We start from the raw sequence: 17,847 nt of genomic DNA, 5'->3' as shown, positions 1-17,847 counted from the left end.
GTGGGCTTAGTCTGCATTCTCATGTTCTCTGAGTCCTTGTTCAGCAGCTGCTCCTCCGCTGACTCTGGACCTTTCTGGTTCCCAATGGCAGGAGCAAGAGTGGCCCATTGTATGGCATGTATTCCCAGGGGTTGTTCAAAGTTTCAAGGATTCACACACATCCGTGGGTGGGCAACTGCAGTTGGTGCATGGTGGGCCAATTGTGTCACTGTTTCTCTGTGTCATGATAGATCTCAATTGAGCGGCGGCGGCCGGCCCACCCGGTGCGGTGGGGGCCCACCCTCCGGGAGCCAGCAGGCAAGAAGCTAGCCAGCCAGAAGGCTGGCGCTCCCCACCTGCAGCTCCCTGTGTGCCGGAAGCCCTCCTTCCGGGAACCACGAGGCCGGGAATGAGTCGCCGGTCCGAAGACCGGTGCTCCCCGCCCGAGGTTCCCTGTGCGCTGGGGGCCCACCCTCTGGGAGACAGCAGGCAGGAAGCTAGCCAGCCAGAAGGCTGGCGCTCCCCAAGGCTGTATATTTACTGTATCAAACTATGCCCCTCATCTTTTTGGAATGTGTTATACAACTGTTCATTCTTACCTTATCATGCCTCTAACTTACGATGTGAACCCTATCACAATATTTCACCAGGACAGTGATTCACAAATTTTCATAACTACCAAAAGCACCCTTTTTATTCTATTTCTAGAAGAATAAAAATTTTATAATTTTTTCCAGGTATGGTGGCACACAATGGTAATCCCAGCCTGTGGGGAGGTAGATGCAGGAGGATTCCCAAGAGTTTGAAGCCCGTCTGGGCTGTATAGTGAATTCAAGTCTAACCTAAATTACATAGGAAATCCTGTCTCAAAAACTCAAAACATAATAATTTTCAAATTATAATTCTACCTGAAAACTAGGTGTTTCATCATGTGAAGGGTGTGTTAAATAGTTCCTGAAACACATTTCTTCCTGTTTGTTATCCTAGAAATAACAGGGCTGATGTTGGGAATCCTTGTAAGATGAACTTTTGTCTTTTCCATTTCAAAAACAGAGCCAATGGTGCCAAGTTTTCTTTTTTTAAACAAAGGATCTTGTGCTGAAAGTCTTATATTTTATATTAAAAGAAAGAGAAAAAGCAAAAAATATTGTTTTATAGCACTGATATGACAATGACTATTTAAGTCAAAGAGATATTTTAAAACAGGGTTAAGAAAGTGTTCTATACTTAGGCCAGCTGCCGCAGCAAACTTGCACAAATGGTAGTGGCATACTGCATTTCCATTGTGTACAGCATGGTATTCATCCACTGATGAAATACATACTATATTTTATTTTTATTTAGTATTCTTTTAATATGTTTTAATTAACATTTTTTATATTTTTATATTGTTTTAAATTTTTAGGCAAAAATAATTAAAATCATAAATATTATATAAGTGCCTATAATCTGCAAAGTCCTGTGATATATAGCAAAAACTGCATGATACAGAATTAAATATATATATTTTTAAAAACCTGTGATACACTGAAGCCACAATAAGTGAACTGCAATATAGCGAGGGATGACTGTATTACATTTGTAAAACCAATTTTTTTTTGATCTAGGAATTGAACACAGGACCTTGTCCTTGCTAGGCAGGCATTGTGCCACTGAGCTATAACCTTGGCTGTAAAACCAATTTTGACATCATTTTGATCAGGTGGCAACCTAGGTGAAAGTATGTCGTCCTTAGTTCTAATGACATCTGTAGACCAATTTAAGTTATAGATAAATGTTTTCAGAAAAAAGGAAAAAATTGTTGAGCTCAAACAAAACAGCTTTAAGTGTGGTAACTAGTTACAAATTAGACATACAGACAAACACACATAAGACAATTTACACATAAAACTAAAGGCACTCAGATGTATTTTGCCAAGGAGAATTATAACTTTTTTTTAGTTTTTAAATTTGTAACTATAAGTAGACTAGTCAGAACTTTTTGTAGCTCACTTAACAGAGATTTCTTATAATAAGAATCAGAAGGAATAAAACCTTTAGACCTCTGAAAAACAAAGACAGCTTTTAAGATGGGCCTGAGGGTGATGGTTTATCTGATTGGAATATCCAGCTATACAGGCTACTCCTTGTTGTTTTGATAGCCATAGTTGTTGAACAGTTACAGCTGATGACCAAAACTGCTGTTTTGACTGCCACATGTAACTCTTCCCTCTAATGGGGCAGACTGTTAAAGGTAATTTTAACTATTTCTAGGGTGCGTAAGAAGGCCAGGTTTGAGTGTAGAAAGAGATTATCTCTGAGAATAGTGGCTGGCCTGCAAGTTATTCTGGAGAGAATAAGGATGAGAGCTAGTCCTCTGGGGACTGGGGCTGCGGCTATTTTTAATATTTGTCCTTACTTAAAACTGTTATTAAACTCATAAGTTTCCCTAGGAATGTTTAATTCTATCAATAACCTTATCAGTGCTGTAAAAAAATCAGTCAGTTTGCCCTATGCTGTAAAAACCAGTCAGCATCATTCTTGAGGGGAAAGAAGAGGAGTTAATCTCCAGATCTGCTTAAGGACTAGAAGGCAGATAAATGTGGACTAAAACTTGTACATCTATTTTTGAGAGCTTTCAGGATTAAATCTAGACCAGGTTTTTAGCATATGGCCCAGAGATAATGAAGATCAGTTTCACCCGGGAAGGGTCCCAGGGAGGGGAAACTCACCATTCTGGAAACTTGGTCCTGAAATTCAGCAGCTGCAGAGGAGAGGATTGACCAAACGCTATTATAAACCATGTTATTTGTCAGAGGCAGGGCAGTGGAGAAGGGCCAGAAGAATGACTCCAAGTAAGAATTAAATACTAATCATCTCAGGTGCAGAAAGATAAGATCAAGAGCCTTCCCAGGGTAGATCACTAATCCTTAACAAAACATGCCTCCAGATATAAAAGTTATGATTGACTCCAACTATATGCTGAACAGAAAATGAAACCAATAATCAGAAAGGACTGGAATGGCTCCTTTTTAATCTTCTGAAAGAGAGTGAGAGAGAAAATGAAAGTTTTTCAATTATATTCTTTAGGGCATATTTTCTAATAAATGACTCTGAATTAAAAGAGATCTATTGCCTCTGAATATAGACAGAGGCAGGTAATAGTTCAGAAGAAATCTTGGGCCTGGGCAAAGAGGTCTTTGAGACATTTTGGTTTCTCTGTCCAGTCACCTCTACAGCAGTGCTGGCTAGGCTCTATTAAAACCCACTCTGAAAGTAAGTGCCCTCCTGGTATGTGTAATATACTTAAGAAACTCACAGATTAAAGTCTGTACTCATTGTCTCTCATTAGAAGTCAGTGTTTGATTTAAGTGTAATATTACATCTCTCTAACCTAGTTTATAGGTCTGAGTAAGTCGTCTAAAGACCTCAGTATACTTGTCAGGATCCTAAATCTTGCCTTATCTCTACTAGATTACTGAGAGAAAAGACATGTAAACACAGGTAGTTCTAAATTTCCCATTTACTTCCTGTAAGAGATATTATCCTTGAGGAACTTGAATAAAATCAGTTATGGGTGGTTACAACATCATGGAGGCTTCAGTTATGGCTGACCTATGAACTCCACCCTTAAGATTTGAAGGGCAAGTAGGGAAAGCCTCACCAGATATACATGTAGAAAGAGAAAATTCTTGGGTCCTCCCATGCCTACATCCTGGTCCCTTATGGCCCAAACTTGCTAGGCTCTCAAGGATTCCTAGTTGCTTGCATTTTGTAGGCTTAACACTAAAAGATATCTTTTCCAGGAAAAAGTGGAAGGCTTTCTCTATAGATAGTCAACTGTAAGTGCAGATTATGGTCAGTGAATCAGTGATACAAGCAAAAAAACCTGATACCTAGAGACAATGAAAATGGGTTTCCTCTTTGAGAAGAAAAAAAGGATTTTGGGATACCCTAATGGAAAGGGTGACTTTTAAGCTGATACTTTTTTTTTTTTTTTTGTCTTCTTGAGACATGGTCTCCCTATGCAGTTCAGGCTGAGCTTGAGCTCACTTTGTAGCCCAGACTGGCCTTGAACTTGCAATGATCCTCCTTCCTCAGCCTCCCGAGTGCTGAGATTACAGGCGTGCACCACCACGTCTGGCTTAAACTGATAAAGAGATTTTGAGATGTGGAAAAGGGGAGAAAGGATCTATCTCAGATGTTAAAGTATAAATAAATGCAAAAATAGTGAAGTATAGAATAATAGAAATAGAATTTCACATTTATTGACTTCTGTATGTCTGACATTTTAAAAGAGCTTTACATGTATAAGCTCATTCATGTCATAGAAACCTGAAACTATAGGTACATTACTATCCTCATTTTACATATAGAACACTAAGAGAAGTTAAGGAACTTGCCCAAGTCACATAACAGGGGTAAACCTTATCTGTCTCAACAGTCTGTAGTCATGACAAACTACCACCCTGGGGGCCATTTTTGCAATGTGTAATAACCATTGGAAATTCTTGAAGTCCTTTCTAGTTTCAAGATTTAATGATCCCATATGTCTAAGTTCTTCCCCAACCCCCAATTCCAACAAACATGGAACCTTGAGATTTGGACCTGTTTTTTTTTAATTCTGGTTCCGTATAATCATCAGGAACATGTAGGTTATAACCATATTCACCCAGCTGGTTTCTTCTAATTTGCAAGACTTCATAGAGTCAATCTGTCTATCTTTCTGTCTTCTGTCTATTTATCTAGCTAACTAGCTATCAGTGATTTAAAAATTCAACCTGAAACAAAGTAAAAAATCATCATCTATGACAGTGGTGGCAAACCTATGGAATGTGTTTTTCTATGAAGACAAAAGATGTTAATGTATTCATTGTTTTTTCTAAACTAAAACCTTAGTATTCAAGTTTAATTACGGTGTTGGTACTTTATGATAAATAAGTGCGTTTTGGGTTGCAGTTTTGGCACTTGGGCTCTAAAAGGTTTGCCATCACTGACCTAAGGTAAAAACTTTGACATTTGTACAAAGACCTTTCCAGATACTTGTATGACTAGTTACATAAATATATATATTGATATAACTGATGATTCTGTACATGATATGCACTCTGACTTTTTCAGCAATAATAGAATATTAGTATCTTTCTATATCAATAAATATAGATATATTAAAAACCATATTAAATCCAATTTTTATTTCTATCTACTTTATTTAAAAAATCCTCTTTGATTTTTTAAAATGAATACTCAAGGCCATATTCTGGATTTTCAAGGGCTAATCCGTTATTTTTTTGTCAGCAAGAAATGTATTGCTATGTTGCTTTTAATGGGCTTACAGGGCCTTACAGGAAGATTCCAGGGCTCACAGCATCTCAGGCAGGAAGGAAGTAGGAAATTTTACCTCTTCTTGGAGGAAAGGAACACCAAATCCTGGACTGTACAATTCTCAACAGAAATTCTGACTAAAACTAACAAATACTGTTTAATGTATGAAGTATGACTGTGTTTCAATGTACTATACTGAATTCATGGCGAATCGTTTTTCTTTCTTCAAAGTAAATCCGGAAAAAGTTACACGTGTACATCCAGTAGTTCTACAGGTGCTTCGTGCTCTTTTTTGGGTGAAATTATACCGCCTCCAAATAATTGTGACATTGAGGTGGAAGCTCAAAATGCCGATGGGATAATTAAATCTGACATTACACACTGGCGCTTAAATGACATAGGTAAGTTTTCTTTGATATTCTTATATATTGTTTACTGAATATTCTCTTTTAAAAAGAGGCATCTGTGGACTCAAAGCTCAAAGAAATAGTAGGTATGTGTTATAGATATACCTTCTTATCAAAGAAAGAAGGAAAAATGGAAAGGAAAGAAGGAGGGAGGGAGGAAAGCAGAAGAAGAAAGGAGGGAAGGAACAAAGAAAGAGGAAATGGAGGAAGGGAACAAAGAAGGAGGGAGAGAAGGAAAGAATGAAAAAAAGGGGGGAAGGAAGAAAAGAAGAAAGAAAGGAATTGGCCAATTGAAAAATAAGAGCTGGTTACTTATTCTTCTTGCAGTTTGTAGCATAAATTATATTCAAAGATATAAAAGACCCCTCTCCTCACAAATCATAATACTTATGAAAAAAGTAGTAAAGCGCTCATTTTTAAAAGCTCTCCCTAATCCTGACCCTTTTAATTGTTTTGAAAACTCATTTTTACCTACCATATAATTTTTAAATAACTGACTTCTTGAGATATAATTTGCATATGATACAGTTTGTCTTTTAAAAGTATACAGTTCAGTGGTTCTTCATAAATATTCACAAGTTTGTTAAAACATCAACACTATCTAATTCAGTATTATTTTCATTATCTCCAAAAGGAACTTCATACCCATTAGTGGTAAGTCTCCAATCCTTTCTTCACCTTTCCCTCCTCTGGAAATTACAAATCTAGTTTTTCATCTCTAAGACTTACCTATTATGAACATTTTATATTAATGGAGTCATACAATATGTGGCCTTTTGCATCTGGCTTTTTTCACTTACTATAATGTTTTCAAGGTTCACCATGTTGTATCATATATTAGTACTTCACTCTTCTTTATAGCTCAATAATATTCCAGTGGATAGGTAAACTATGTTTTGTTCATGCATATGTCAGCTAATGTACATTTGGGCTATTTCTACTTTTGGTAATTATAAATAATGCTGCTATGAATGTTTGTGTGAAATTTTGTGTGAACGTATGTTTCAATTCTTTTAGATATATACCTAGTGGCTGCACCACTTTGGTATTTATAAAGGTTACATTTTCTCCATTTCCTCTCCAAAACTTGTTATTGTCTCTCTTTTTCATTAGAGTCATCCTACTGGGTGTGAAGTAGTATCTCATTGTAGTTCTGATGTGTATTTACCCAGTGATTATTGATGGTGAACATCTTTTATGTGCTTATTGGCTATTTGTGTATCTGTAGAGAAATTTCAATTCAAATTCTTTGACTATTTTTAATTGTTGTCTTTTTATTACTGAGTTTTAAGAGTTCTTTTTCTTTGGTTTAAATTCCTTAACAAATGAATGATTTGCAAATATTTTCTCCATAGGCTGGGGATTTAGTTTAGTGGAACAGTGCCTGCCTGGCAAGCTTGAGGTCCTGAGTTCAATTCCTGGTACCCCAAAAAACAAGACAAAATTTCTCCTTTTCTGGGTTGCTTTTAATTTATTCATAATGTCCTTTCAAACAGAGACCATTTAAATTTGATGAAGTCCAATGTATCTATATTTTTCTTTTATTGCTTAAGCTTCAGATGTAACATCTGAGATCCATTGCCTACCCCGAGCCTGCAAGACTTACTGTCATATTTTCTTCTAAGGATTTTAGAACTTTAGCTTCTGTATTCAGACTTTTGATCCACTTTAAGTTAATCTTTTAAATATGGTGTTAAATAGTATGTTAGCTTTCTATCTGTATCACAAATACCTGAAATAACTTACAAAGAGAAAAAAAATTATTTCGTTCTCAGTGTTGCAGTTTGGTCCCTATCCAATCCACCCCATTGCTTAGTCCTGTGATGGCACATCATGGTGGTAGTGAGTGGTAGGGCAATGCCACTTACCTACTAACTGGAGAACAAAAGAAAAGAGGAAAGAAGGGGCTGGGATCCTATTATTCCCTTCAAGGCCATCCTCTAATGACCTAAAGACCACCTTCCATGCCCCAGCTATTACAAGGTCCATCACGGGCTGGGGATTTAGCTCAGCGGCAAAGCGCCTGCCTGGCAAGCGCAAGGTCGTGAGTTCGGTTCCTGTACCGGAGGGGGAAAAAAAAAAAAAAAAATCTCTAAAAGGTCCATCACTTCTTGATAGCCGCAAGCTAGGGACCAAACCTCGAAAATATGGGTTCTTTGGAGAACATTCCAGGTCCAAACTATAGTAGTAGGGGCCCAACAACATTGTTTTTCTTTTCAAATTTTTATTTTTATTGGTACATATTTGCACTACATAATGACTATAGTCATCATGGGAAATTGGCACATACACCTAATACATCATTCTTGTTACGTCTCCTCTACTCTCCTCTCGTTCTTAGCATGTGGATATTCATTTCTCCCAGAACCATTTGTTGAAAAGATAGTTGCTGTCCTCCCCCCACCCCACCTTATTGAATTGTCTTGGCACCCTATTAAACATCAATTCACCTAACTGTAAAATATTTTCCTGGTGTTTAAATTCTGTCTCATTGATCTATATTTGTCTTTGTGTCAGTACAATACTTATCACTTTAATTAAGTTTTAAAATTGGGAAAATGAGTTGTTCAAGCTTGTTCTTTCTCAGGATTATTTGGGTTATTGAGTCCCTCAAATTTCCATAGAGATTTTAGGACTAGCTTGACAATTTCTACAGAGAAATCAGCCAGAAATTTGATAGATTTATTATTATTATTATTAAGTTCATTGGTGTATTTTAGATATACATAATGATCATATTGATCATAGGGAATTTGTACCCATGCATGATATATTTTGAGTCCTCCTTTATTTCCCAGTTCCCTCTCCTCCCTTCAATCCCTCTTTCCCTCCTTATTTACAAATCTTTGTTTCCATTTTATCCTTTTTAAAAACACTTTTTTCCCTTTTCCCTTCCTTCCTTTCTCTCTTCCCCCACCCTAGTTATTCTTTCCTTTTGAACAATGTTGTCCAATTTCACAATATCTATTGAACATTTTGGTCCTTATTTACTCTTTCACTTTTTCACACCAGGGAGGCAATGCAGTGTTTACGCATATGAGTCTGATTTATTTCACTTAAGAATATAGTCTCAAGGTACATCCATTTACCTAGAAATACCTGAAATTTATCCTTCTTTATGGCAGAGTAATACTCCATTATATTAAGAAAAACAGCATCTTTTTTATCAATTCCTTGGTTGATGGTCATTTTGGTTATTTCCAAGATCTAGCTATTATAAACTGTTCTCATATAAACATGGATGTGCATATATTGCTGTGGCATGAGGTTTTTAATTCTTCTGGGAAGACACCCAGAAGAGGAATAGCTGATCAAATCAAACCTCTAATCCTAGATTTTTGAGGAATCTCCATACTGTTATCTACAGTGGCTGTACCATTCTACACTCCCACTGACAGTAGAGAAGGGTTCCTTTTCCCCCACAGCCCCATCAGCATTTGCTATTGGTTGATTTCTTGATGATAGCTGTTCTTTATGGAGTGAGATGGCATCTCAGTGTTGTTTTAATTTGCATCTCTCAAATGAGCAGTGATGTTGAACATTTTTTATTCATTTATTTGCTGTTGGTACTTCTTCTGAAATGTGTACATCTTAGTCACCCATTTTTGAATTAGGTCTTTAAATTTGGGGGAGTCTGATTATTTTCAGTTCTCTGTATTTTCTAGATAGAAGTCTTTTGTCTAAAGGAAAACTGGCTAAGATTTTTTCCCACTCTGTAGGTTGTCTTTTCACTCTGTTGGTGATTTCTTTTGCTGTGTAAAACCTTTTTAATGAGATCCCAGTTGTTGATTCTTTGTGATGGTTCATGTACAATCAGGATTTTGTTCATAAAGTCTTTGTCTATATCTATGTCTTCCATAGATTTACCTATTCTCTCTTCCAGCAGATTTAGTGTTTCTGTCTTAATATTTATTTATTTATTTTTGGTACTAGGAATCAAACTTAGGAACTTGTGCTTGCCAGGCAGGCACTGTGCCCCTGAGCTATCTACCCAGCCCTGTGTTAATATTTAGATCTTTGATCCATTTTGATTTTAGTTTGGTACGTGGTGATAGACATGGGTCTAGTTTTAAATTTTGGCATGTGGAAACCAGTTTTTCCAGCACCATTTATTAAAGAGTCTATCTTTCTTCCAGTGAATGTGTTTGGCTCCTTTGTCAAAGATAAGGTGGTGATCATTTGGTTTTTGTCCGTGGTTCTGTTAAAATGGTGTTTTACATTTATGGATTTATATACATTGAATCACCCCTGCATCTCTGGAATGAATCCTACTCGGTCATAGTGCATAATCTTGGTGATTTCCTGTGGTCCATTTGCCAGTATCTTGTGGAAGTTTTTTTTTTTTTTTTTGTCTTTTTGAGGCAGGGTCTCACTATGCAGTTCAGGCTGGCCTTGAGCTCACTTTCTGTAGTCCAGGCTGGCCTTAAACTCCCAATGATGCTCCTGCCTCAGCCTCTTGAGTACTGGGATTAAAGGTATGTGCCATCATGCCTGTTGAATGTTTTTGCTTCAATGTTCATTAGGGAGATTGACCTGTAGTTCTCTTTTTTGGTTGGGTTCTTCTTTGGTTTTCAAATCAGGTAATACTTGCTTCCAGAAATGATTTTGGAAGTATTGCTTCCCTTTCAATTTCCTTAAAGAGTTTCAGCACTAGTGGCATTAGTTCTTCCCCTAAATTTCTTGTAGAATTCAACAGTGAATCCATTAAGGCCTGAGCTTTTCATTTTTGGTAAGTTTTTAATTACATTTGCAATTTCATTGACTGATGTTGGTTTATTTAGAATTTTTATATCTTCTTGATTCAACTTTGGTAATTGATATGTATTTAAGAATCTGTCCATTTATTCTGTGTTTTCTATTTTATTAGAGTAAAGTTTCTCAAAATAGGTATTGATGATCTTCTGGATTTCCACAGGGTCTGTTGTGACTTCACCATTTTCATTCCTAATTGCATGAATTTGAATCTTTTCTTTCTTTTTTTTTTTTTTTTGGTTAAGTTGGCTAAAGTGTTGTCAATTTGATTTAATCTTTCAATGAACCAACTCTTCAATTCATTTATTTTTTGTACTGTTTTCTTAGTCTCAATTACATTAATTTCTGTTTTGATCTTTATAATTTCCACCTTTATATGAACATTGGACTTGATTTGTTGTTCTTTTTCTAGAAGTTTGAGGTTCAACATTAAGTTGTTTATTTGAGCTCATTCTGTTTTCCTTATGTGAGAGTTTGCTGCTATTAATTTTCCACTTAGGACTGCTTTTATTGTGTTCCATAAGTTCCAATATGCTGTATCAGCATTTTTATTAAATTGTTGATATTGTTTAATTTCTTCTTTAATTTCCTCTGTAACCCACTGGTTGTTTAGTAGGGTATTATTTGATTTCCATGTGTTTATGGACTTACTGTGGTTTCTTTTGCCATTGATTTCTAGTTTCATAGCACTATGGTCCCATAATATGCACAGGATAATTTCAATTCTTTTGCATTTACTTATGCCTGTTGTATGGGCTTGTATGTGGACTGTTTTGAAGAGTGTGCCATGTGCAGCTCAGAAGAATGTTTATTCTGATGTTGTGGGGTGGAATACTCTGTAGATATTTGTGGACATCTTTGTTCACAGGTTTGGTTTAATTCTGATATTTCTTTGTTGATTTTGTGTCTAGTTGACCTATCTAATTGTGAGAATGTGGTCTTAAGGTTCCCCATTACAATTGTTTTAGTGCTTATTTGATTTTTTCTGTCTGTTAATATGTTTTACTGGTGGGTGCCCTTGTATTTGGTGCATATATATTTATGATTGTTATCTCTTCTTCATGCAGTTTCCCCTTAACAAGTATGTAGTACCCTTCTTTATCTCTTTTGATCAGTCTTGGCTTGAAGTTCACATTTTCTGCAAATAGAGTAGCTACTCCTGCTTTTTTCCAGATTCCTGTGGCATGGAATATTGTTTTCTATCCTTTGGCTTTCAGTCTATGAATTTCTTTTCAGTTATATGTGTTTCTTCAGTGCAGCATATTGTTGGGTCTTGTTTCTTGAACCATTTTACCAGTCTATTCCTTTTGATTAGTGAGTTGAGACTATTTACATTAATGATTTCAACTGATATGTAGTTGCTTGTCTTTGTCATATAATTTTCCTGTTGATGGTTCCCTTTCTTTCCCCTGTGTTTAGTTGCTTGCCTGCCTTGCCTGGTGGCTTCTTTATATTGGTATTCTTAGAATTGTGGGATTTTTTTTCTCTTTCTAGAATATCTTTCAGAACTCCTTGTGGACCTGGTTTGATTATCATAAATTTCTTCAGTTGTTCTTTTTCATGGAAGTAGTTTATTTCTCCATTAAGTCTGATAGATAATTTTGCAGGATACATCAATCTGGGTTGAAAATTGTTTTCTTTCAGGGCATGAAATACTTCACTCCAAGTTCTCCTTGTATTGAGGTTTGTGTTTAGAAATCTGCTATGATTCTGATGGTCTTCCCTTTATAGGTGACTTGTTTCTTTGTTCTAACACCTTTTACTAGTATGTTCTCATATAGGATTTCTGAAATCTTGATTATTATATGCCTTCGTGTAAGTTTATTTTGATCATAACTAATTGGAGTTCTGTATGCCTCACTTAGTGTATGTCAAATTCTTTTTCCATGTGTTGTAGTTTGGGGTTTTGCAAGGGGAATAATACAGGCTGCATAATTCATAGAATTACTTTTTAATTGTCACCCAAAGAGTCACATACAAAAAAAGTGCAGGAAATCTGTCCACAAAAACCAAAGAATCCAGCTGAGGGCCTGAATCCTATGGTAATATCTTGCATGAATCCAGCTGAAGACCTAGAGCCTATAACAATGCTGCCCAGAAGTGCAACTGGAGGCCAGGAGTCCACAACAATGTCTCATGCAGGTCTGTTTCATAGATCTGCACTGGGAAGGTCCAAAAGTCAGTAGTGGAAGCTAGAAAGTCTGTGCCAGTGGATAAAGGATCTGTGCTAGCAGGCTGAGGGATCTGCACTGGAGCCAGGAAGCAACACTCAAAGTAAGAACCAGAGCTCCCCCCAAATGTATCACAGACATCCTCAGCAACAGTGAGGTCCCAAGCTCCTCCGATGATGTGAACAGCTAAGTTCTCATCAGGAAAACCAGAGCAAAAAGCTTCTCCAGGAGACTGAGCAGTGCACCATCTTCCCCTCCAGAGCCAGGAAGCAATGCTCAAAGTGAGGACCAGAGCTTCCCCAATGTGAACTGTAGTCATGCCCGGTAACAGTAAGGTCCCAAGCTGCCTCAATGATAAGAACAACTGAGTTTGTCAGGAAAGCCAGCATGACAAGCTCCTCCAGGAAAACCAACAGCTCCCTACAGTGTCCTAACAGCTTCTCTTCTGCTCCAGTTCTGCCTGTTATGCTGCTGGCAACAATCATCAGGTAGGCCTCCCATACCCAGCACCATGCTTGTTCAGTTCAGCTGGGTGTTACAAGTTGACCAGTAGTTGTCAATCCACCACACCATGCTTGGGAAGTTTGACTATTACTTCTCTGAACAGGTTTTTAAGATGTTATTTGTGCAGACTCCTACATTTTCATTGACTCCAATAAGTCTTATATTCTTTTTTGTAGCTGTCAGATTGTTTTTTCATGGTCCCTTGCTATTTTTAAAAATCTTTCTTTTCATTATCACTAACAACAATCCAGTCTTCTAAGTCTGATAGTCTGTCTTCACTATCTTTGATATGTTTTTGCAAGCTTTCATGGAATTTATAATTTTCTGGATACCTATTTGAATGTGTTTTATGGATTCCACTTCTTTCCTATGTTGGGCATTCATGATTTCCATTATTTTTCTATGCTCCTCAATTATTTTCTATGCCTACTCTAGATTTGTTAAGCAAGTCTTTTATTATGGTGATCATCTCTCTTTTTTTTTTAATCTGTGAGATTGTTTCTGTTTTGATATCCTCTATAGTGTCATGTATATTTTAAAAATTTTTTCTACTGTCATTCCAGTGAATTCAAGTGGATGGCTTCTGTTTTCTTCTATCTCATTGTCCCCTGGAGTTGTCCTTGTTGGGCTAGAAGTGTGTGATTGCATTTTGCTTCTGCATCTTGTCATTTTCTATTTTTTAAATTTTGATTTGTTTTGTGTGTTGCTTGTATTTTTTCTTATGTTAGGTAGCTTTATTACTGGTATTGAAGCTTCCCTAGGAGATGTTTATTCTTCTGAGATGTCTTCTAGGTGTAGCTGGTTGTCAGTTTTTGTGTCTGTCCCAGGATCCTATACTCTCACTTCGTTAGGGATGATGTGTTGCTATCTATTTGGCTCAGCACCCAGTCCTTTGGTATAGGACTATGGGGCTGGTTGTGACCCCAGATTATCACAGTGTTGTTGTATAAGGGTAAACAATTGATTACAACAAATATGGCATCTTGGTTAAAGTAGTACTGTTAGTAATAATGATATTATCAAGCATAGCCTAGAAACTGATCATCTGTGGTGACTGCTAATTTGGTATTTGTAGTTATATAACAACCTCCAACAGCAAGATTTATAGTTATATAACAGCCTCCAAACATAGGCCAGGAATTCGTATGCAGTGCATTTTCGCTTGGTAGGATAATTTTATCCTGTGGGGAAGGGGAATTTAACAGGGATAGGGGACAAAACAGAGCAAAAGCTGAAGAGAAATATAGTAGAAGTAAGGCTGAAGGACTAAGGAAAATCTCTCAAATTTGGGGAAACTAGAGAAGAGGACAAGAGAGAAAGAATAAGGGAGAAAACAAAAGAGTTTGGAAACAAAACAAAAACGCTAAAGACAGTGTTTATTCACCATAAATGTCAGAGAATACCAAAGGACCAGTGAGGAAAGAGAGAGGCAGGGCAGGGAAAACAAACCAATCAACAAAAGTAAAAATCTATACAATCCCCCCAAATCTAAAAAATAAAAATAGAAAAAAATTATTTAAAATAATTCCTCTGAGGCCCCAGTTTGTTGTTAGTTCCCTAGCTAGAATCTGTACTGAATAATTCTGCCAAGTCTGCAGTAGGATTACTGCTGAGTGCAGGGCTGATCTTGGCCACACCACTGACTCCTCTTGCACGAGCTGGTGGTAAGGCCAGGGGAGTGCCCTGTCCTCAGCTACCCAAGGCCATTTACTTGGTTGCCAGGCAGTTGGTAGTGCCCTCGTCCAGCCCAGGCTGCTTGCCTTGAACATATCTAAGGCAATTCTTTTAAACTATTTAATAAGTTGATGTCTGGACTTCCACAAAAATGTTGGTTCATTTTGTTTCTTTGAGTGGACTATATTTTTGTCTCTTTGTATTCACTGTAATTTCTGTTGTTGTTAAAAAACTGGGCATTGAAAGAATAGCCAGTCTCCTACTCTTTCCAGACTGGCTCTGTGCTCAGACTGTCCTTCCTAGATTACCTGGGTTTTCTCTCAGCCTAGGGACCCATCCTAGGTCAAAGACCTTCTCAAGCCTTCTGAGTGTGTATCTTGTCCAAGTTATACACATACACACCTGCTTTTGAATATTTTAATTTCCCAGAGACCTTCATTCAGTTTTCTATAGTCTGTAATGTGCCTCCATGCAAAATCCCTTGTTCCAGGCTTCTGTAGATCTATGGTCTCCTTGTAATTCTCATGAGCTCTCTCTGTCACTTATCCCATGCGACATTCAAATTAGGCAAAACAATCCCTCCAATCTGCCTTCAGATAGGTAAGAATATAAATATATAAATGAGGTCAGTTAATGTCTCTTGATATTCATCAGATCTTGATGAGTCCTTCTGAGAGCCATTTTCATCAGAGAAAGAATTAATCACTTGTGCGTGCTTAGTGATAGAGTTGTAGAGTTGGGTGGAGATTTAAGAAGAATTTGTATTTATTCTTACAGGAGGCAGTCTAGTGTAATGAGTAAGGGCAGGGACCTTTCACCTTGGGCTCAGAACAAATGAAAATTAGTATGGCTTATTATTGGGAATTTATTTAACTTCTCCAAATCTCTTCTGTGAAATGGGTGTCATAAATTTAGGAGATTAGGAGACAACAAAATGATTTTCCTAAAAAATAACTTATCAAGTGCCTGTATATATACACAATCTTATGGAAATACTTACTATGTCTAATGTTTACCTGTGGAGGGACCACATAGAATTAATAATTCAATAAAGTCATAATGAATACACATTATTTTTAGAGTAGCCACCAAGAGCTTTCTGAATATTTTTACCTGATGTTTTTAATTCCATGACTTAGGTAGGGGTTTTTTGGCTCTCCAAACTCTTTCAGCAATTACAAAGATTAAAATGATAGTATTCAAGTTTAGCTAGCAAGAATGTGCTGAGACAGGTATGCACACACTGTTGACTGGAATTGAAATTGTTGTAACTTTTTAAAAAAGCAAAGTGGCACTGTGTGCCAGTAGCCCTAAAAGTGTTTACATCCTTTTACTCAGGCAGGCTATTGTAAGGAATCTAAGGAACCCATCAGCAATGCAGGAAAAGAGTCAACTATTATCCATTCATTTATTTAAAACGTACTTGATACTTGCTATGTGCATGGTGTTAATTCTAAACTGATTAAGACTAGCTTCTCTCTGATTAAGACCAGCTTTCCCTTTCTTTTAAGTGAAATATTGGAAATGTTATGAACGTGCAATAGGAAAAAAGTGGCCAAATAAATCTTATTCATCCATAAAGTAGAATATTATGAAGCTTTTAAAAAATAATTTGAAGAACTTTTAATAGATAATGTTTAATAGAAAAATAAATAATGTTATTTCAGAAGGCAAAGACTTTATCTAGCATATCAATTTTGTTTAAAAGATGTACAAATACACAGAAATAATCATGAATGGAAATATACAAAACTATTAATGAGTTATCTCTGATGGACTGAATTGTGATTTTTAGGTTTTCTTTGTGTGGTTTATATTTAAAAATTGAGCATATGCTACTTTCATAATCATAAAAGGTGTATTTTCAAGGAGAGAGATTTGGGGCTAGAATGTTTGCTGTGCAAGGAAAATGAGAGGTGCTTTCTCATGAGTGTTCTCTCATCCTGGGAATCAGGAAAGAGGCCCAGGGGAGGGGAGAGCAGGGAAAAGGAACAACTGTTTTCTGTTGTCTAACCTCTTCCCCTCTCTTTAAAAATTCTGTTATAGTTTATTCTACAACTTATGTTTGTTCATAATTATATTAATATTGTTGTTGTATATTAGTCATTTTTTACCTCTCTTCTGTCTGGCATAAGATGTGATCCATCAGTCCAGCATGATGGTGCTTGCCTGTAACCCAAATACTCAGAGGCTGAGGCAGGAGTATTGCTGCAAGTTTGATGCCAGCCTGGGTTACATAGTGAGTTCAAAGCTAGCCTGAATTACATAGTGAGATCTTATCCCCAAAAAAGATATGATCTACTAGTACAAGATATGATCCATTTTCAGCTGATTTGCTGAAAACTCACAGAACTAATTCTCTTTTCACTGGGATTCCTTTGTTTGGAGATAACTGGGGGTGGGAGGTGGCATTCCTTTTTCACTACATCGCTAATACCATCTGCACATAGTGGCAGCAAAATATGCCCTACCATTTCCTTTCTAGGCTTATTGTACTTTTGATTTTAGGTGGATGTTATTAGTGTCTTCTGGTCATTTTTGCAAATATGAGAATTGTGTGATTTTTATTTTCAGTGAAAACTATACCACCTGAGATTTTAAGTGTGAAGCCAGTTTTGGGCATCAAAAAAATGCTTCAGATAAGGTGGAAATCCCGTTTATCATCTAATTTAAAGTATATACTTCGATTCAAGACAGTCAATAGTACTCACTGGGTAAGTTATACCATTATTATAATATTTCTGATAGTGGATCCCAGGAAGAGATTCATGGACAACTTTTGTTGATTTGAAGTCATTGTTTTCACTTTCTACATTGAAAATAAAAGAAAACAATAGCGAGTACTTCAAAGTTTCCCATGTGTACCCTTTAGATTGGAAAAGTATTCTACCATAGCCATTTTACATTCTGAGCACAATGACATATTAACTAAGGAGAAATTTACTTTTGCATACTACTCTGGTTTGTGTCTAGCTATGTTAGCTGCCAGCAATTTTTTTTCCAATTTTTTGAATTAAATTTATTTATTTATTTATTTATTTATTTATTTATTTATT

At 36.6% G+C, this 17,847-nt stretch overlaps 1 protein-coding gene across 3 annotated transcripts in view; it reads left to right on the top strand.

Moving 5' to 3' along the window:
* Positions 1–17,847, top strand: part of Il31ra (interleukin 31 receptor A) — a 105,986-nt gene that overhangs the window by 38,117 nt on the left and 50,022 nt on the right. For all 3 annotated transcript variants that reach the window (XM_005392691.2, XM_005392690.2, XM_013518468.1), the window contains 2 exons: positions 5,515–5,684; positions 17,366–17,505. In XM_005392691.2, the coding sequence (XP_005392748.1) occupies positions 5,515–5,684; positions 17,366–17,505 (310 nt within the window). The remainder of the gene's footprint in view (positions 1–5,514; positions 5,685–17,365; positions 17,506–17,847) is intronic.

This window comes from Chinchilla lanigera, unplaced genomic scaffold (genome assembly GCF_000276665.1).
Source record: "Chinchilla lanigera isolate Chin_1 unplaced genomic scaffold, ChiLan1.0 scaffold00045, whole genome shotgun sequence".
In the NCBI taxonomy this organism is placed as follows: Eukaryota; Metazoa; Chordata; class Mammalia; order Rodentia; family Chinchillidae; genus Chinchilla; species Chinchilla lanigera.
This window is presented reverse-complemented; position numbering and strand designations above follow the sequence as displayed.